This window comes from Astatotilapia calliptera, chromosome 18 (genome assembly GCF_900246225.1).
Source record: "Astatotilapia calliptera chromosome 18, fAstCal1.2, whole genome shotgun sequence".
Taxonomy (NCBI): Eukaryota; Metazoa; Chordata; class Actinopteri; order Cichliformes; family Cichlidae; genus Astatotilapia; species Astatotilapia calliptera.
In genome coordinates this window covers 1,303,476-1,307,948 of record NC_039319.1, presented here as the reverse complement: position 1 = coordinate 1,307,948, position 4,473 = coordinate 1,303,476, and the positions used below count along the sequence as shown (strand labels likewise).

The 4,473-nt window shown below is 42.6% G+C and overlaps 1 gene segment (V, D, J or C); it reads left to right on the top strand.

Annotated features, from left to right (window-relative positions):
- Nucleotides 1–338: 338 nt before the first annotated feature.
- Nucleotides 339–1,086, top strand: LOC113010732 (T cell receptor alpha variable 12-3-like). The segment is given in 3 exon segments: nucleotides 339–405; nucleotides 536–816; nucleotides 1,024–1,086. Coding segments are annotated over 3 exon segments (384 nt in total).
- The last annotated feature ends 3,387 nt before the right edge of the window (nucleotides 1,087–4,473 follow it).

The following is a 4,473-nucleotide window of genomic DNA, read 5'->3' as shown; positions in this document are numbered from 1 at the left end:
AGGATACGTTCAGTGCTCCCAGTGTTAATAACAGTGTAGGAACAGATTTATCTCTAAATCTCAGTGAATTATTATTTTTATTAGTTGTTCAAATACTCTCCTCCCAAAACGTTTCAGTCTGAAAGAAACACACATGCAACAAGGACAGCTGTAAAAACAACCAGCAGATGTTTCGCTGTTCATAAAGACTCTAAACAGGTTTCTCTCTGGCTCCACCCACTGGTGCTGAACTCAGCCAATGAGATGGTCTCTTCCTGCAGAACTACAGCCTGATGTTGAGGAGAAGGCTGTGCAGCAGAGAGGCTGCTTAGTCTTTTCATTCTGCTGAATTTGTTCATCTGCTGTGTGACTTCAGCACCTGAAACATGTTCCTTTACCTGTTGGTACTTTTCTCTCACTGCATAGGTGAGTGTTAGAACACAGAAAAGTCTCATTGTGACAAGATTTGATCAGAGTTATTATTAGCAGATTTCTTCATCTCATTATGCTCACAAAGGAAGAAAAAGACTGACTGACATGAATCATTCATTTGCAGCTTTGGGCTCCATGAACAGCATAAAGCAGGAACGTGCTGAAGAAGCTGTTGCAGAGCGAGGAAACATCAACCTGACCTGTACATATGATGGTTCTATCTACAATATCCAGTGGTACCGACAATACCAGAGATCCAGACCAGAGTTCCTGCTCTACATCACAGAGGGAGGATCAGTTCATCGAGCTGTGTCGGGATTCTCAGCTCACATTGACAAAACAGAGAAACGTGCAGATCTGGAGATCTCCTCTGCTGCAGTGTCTGACTCTGCTGTGTACTACTGTGCTCTGCAGCCCACAGTGACAGGAAACAGCAAAACTCTGTACAAAAACCTTTGGAGCAAAGACAACAGAATACTCCACAACATCCACTAGAGGGAGCCACACACTGTTAAACCTCTGATTCTTGTGTCATTGGACTGATGACAAAGACAACAGAGAAATGAAGCAGTAAAGATCAGAGACAGAGACAGAGCTGCTGTGGAAGCACAGAACTGTTTGATTGGCTCAGCTATTAAACTGGCCCCGCCCACTGAACCTGAGCTCATCCAATGACATTATTTGTTGGTCATTGTGCTGCAATGGAAGAACATTGTTCATGTGCTGTCTGTCTGGCTTTAATAACTCCAAAGACATGTTGCTGCACCTCTTTTTGCTTCTATCTCACATTATAGGTGAGTTTAAGAACAGGGATTAAAGTTTAGTTGAAGCTGCTGCATTAAGCAGATATACAGACTGCATTTCACTACTTTTCTTCTTTCTTTTTCCAGGACTAACAGCTGGAGACTCAATCACTCCTCAACAACCTGAAGTCACTGAAACAGAAGGAGAATCTGTCACACTCACATGTAGCTATGAGACAAGTGCAAGTGATCCTTGGCTTTATTGGTACAGACATGATTCTGACCTTCAGGCTGCTCAGTTTATATTGTGGAAAGGAGCAAGATCATGGAGTGATCAATATATTCCTGATAAATGATATGAATCAGAAACATCTTCTACAACAACTAATCTGACCATAACAGCCCTAACCCTGGCAGACACAGCTCTCTACTACTGTGCTCTACAAACACAGTGATACAAAGTGTAGAAGAGGCTGTACAAAAACCTGAACACAGATATCTGACTACTCTTCAAAGAGGAGGGAAGTGGTATTCAAAGCACAGCTTCATATCAGATGGATTCTGCTAATTCCTGTTTTATCAGAGTCACTGTGGTTACAGCTGCTAATGAAACACTGTGGGAGGATTCACATGAGCAGCAAATCCACATCAACCACAAACCAACTGCAGGAACGTTCAGACACAATAAAAACTGTCAAACATCAAAAGCTGCTCATTTACACTATTTTATATTTAGTGGATGAGGACATGCAGAAATGCAGCAGAAGCAAAATAAACAGAGTAACAGAGGTTTATCTCTTTAAGGTAAAATCTCTCACATGAAGCTAAAAGTCCAACCAGGAAGACCATCTCATGCTTGTTCCATTTATTCTCTTTGAACTCATCACATCAGATGATGATGCTCTCCTTCAGATTTGGTGAAAACATCAATGTCCTGCTCTCATTTCTCAAAGTCTCCCCCTCTCTGCTGTTCTTAGTTTTCATTTCAGTGTCAGATGGATGCAGCCCTCCTCCCCCCCACACATTTCATCAGGACCAGAGTCTGTGGGTCCTTCCACTGAGTTCTTCAGCAGTCCTGCTCCACCACCAGGCTCCCTCTGATCTAAACACTGAGGACCGCTCACACATTTCTGCAGCAGCAGGGAGAGTTTCCAGTCAGCAGAGTTCATGAGTTCACATATTTTCTTTCACAGGAACTGCAGCAACATTTCAACATCACAGCCTCTTTAGATTTTATAATTTTACAGAGATTATAAAAGACAAAAGTATGACTTTGGACGCAGGATTACACAATAGCAAACTTTAAATCTGATGAACCAGCAAAGACAGACTCGACATAGCTGCTGTAAACCAAGAAGAAAACACGTGGAGGAAACCTGACAGCATTACTGTATATGTGTGAAACCAACAAGGCAAAACAAGCACAGAGTAAACATCCAATTTATCAGGAAGTGGGGACAAGGAAAGCACTAGAAATGAAGAGGATTAGGTAGACGGGGAATAATCAGAAACATGAGGAAATAGTAAAGAGAAGAAAAACAGGAGAAGCTGTGAATGTGACAACCTGTGAGATTTGAACTAAAGACATGCTGGAACAGTGGGGACGAGATTTTCTCACTTTATTGTTTTGTACAAGAATATTTAAGGCATTCACACAGCTCAGTTAGATGTGGTCAATATAATGTGACTGGTACATGGTCAATGAACCTGATGGAGGAAATCAGAGATGACCCGGAGCCTGCGAGCAGAACCAGGTCCTGCATTTTTAGCTCCTGAGCTTGATACAAGCAGCAGAAATTAACAGTTGGTCTTCTTTCTTTTAAATTCATAATCTTTTGACAAACAAACATTTGTGTTAGTTGAAATTTGGCGGCTCAAACTGGTGCTGCTTGAAAGCTAACTCTTGGTCTGGTTTATGTCCCGAGTCTAACACACTGATCATGAGGAAGTTTTGGATTTTTAATGAAGGGTTTTCCCCTGACGCTGCTTCTTCAGGAAATCATCTGATCTACACTTATTATCTGTCCTAATGCAACATTTACCTGCAGGCCAGGTTTGACACAGCATTGCTGAGCGGCCTCATTCTTCTGCTGGGAGTCAAAAAGAAAACGATCTATTAGTTCAAACTTTGACCCTGGCAGTCCCATGAAGACAGTGAAGCAGGACACAAACAGCCTGAAACTGTGACCTCTTCCAGTATTTCAGTGTTCCTTCCAACTAATGTTAGCTACACTGTAAAAAGCACAAAGCTTCCATCCAACAACCAAACACAAGCCCAGGTTTGGTGCAAAAGTGCAAATAGCCAGAACCCGTTCCAGGGAAGCAACTCTCCTGTCCACCAGCAAAAATCCCAACATAAAGGCATCAAGCTGGGGGAAACAGATGTATCCACCCTGGTTATCGCCAGGGCCTCCAACTTTGGCTGCCACCTAACCCACACTCTCTGTGGAGCCCCTCCCCTGGGCCTGGTCCAGCTTAGAGCCTCAGAAACCCCATCCCACGTACCCAGACATGGTCCACTGGTCAATGCAGCATGGATGTCTTCTGATTCATTCTTAGTCTTACCCCTCTCTCAGGACCAGTGTGCATATAGGGACCCTACCAGGGGCAAATTACCATTGAAAACAGAGCTCCTGGTATCATTTGGCACCATATCCCTCCACCATGATAAGGTGGAGATTCGTGGAGGAACATTACATCAAGTAGTTCCTGAATTATCTCTAAACATGTCCATGAGTTAATCAGTGAAGAAGCAAACGTATCACCTGTGTAAAGGAAAGCGAGCCTCATTCCTGTGTTTGTTCTGGCATATTGTGAAACCAGTTCGGTGAGTTTCTTTTCAGGAAACTGGAAACCTCCCAAACAGCCAAAGCAAAACCAGTTTGGTCCAAAGAACTCAGCCTTCACGTTATCATGAAGAAGAACAATTCTAACTAGATTCCAGCTCAGTATAAAAGAGCATCCAGTCAGTCAGTCAGTCAGCAGGTGTTTCCAGTGCAGGTACAGTTGAGTCCTTCTTTTCTGAGCAGTCTGAGCTCTTTAATCAGAGGACAACCAGGACTCAGCATCTCTGCTGTAAGTCTCTGATTCTTCATTTCTCATTTGTCTTAGCAGCAGCAGCAGATGTTGTTTCTGTTTTACTTTGAAGAAGGTTTTTCTTTCATCTGTCACATCAGAGATGGAGGATGTTGCAAAGAAAGAAGACATGAGAGGAACATGATTATTTTGTTTTCTTATTGTGAAACATCTTGGGACAGAAATGAAATTATTCAGATTTTATGTCAGTGAAAGTGTTAAGTTTGCAGTACTGTGGTAAAGC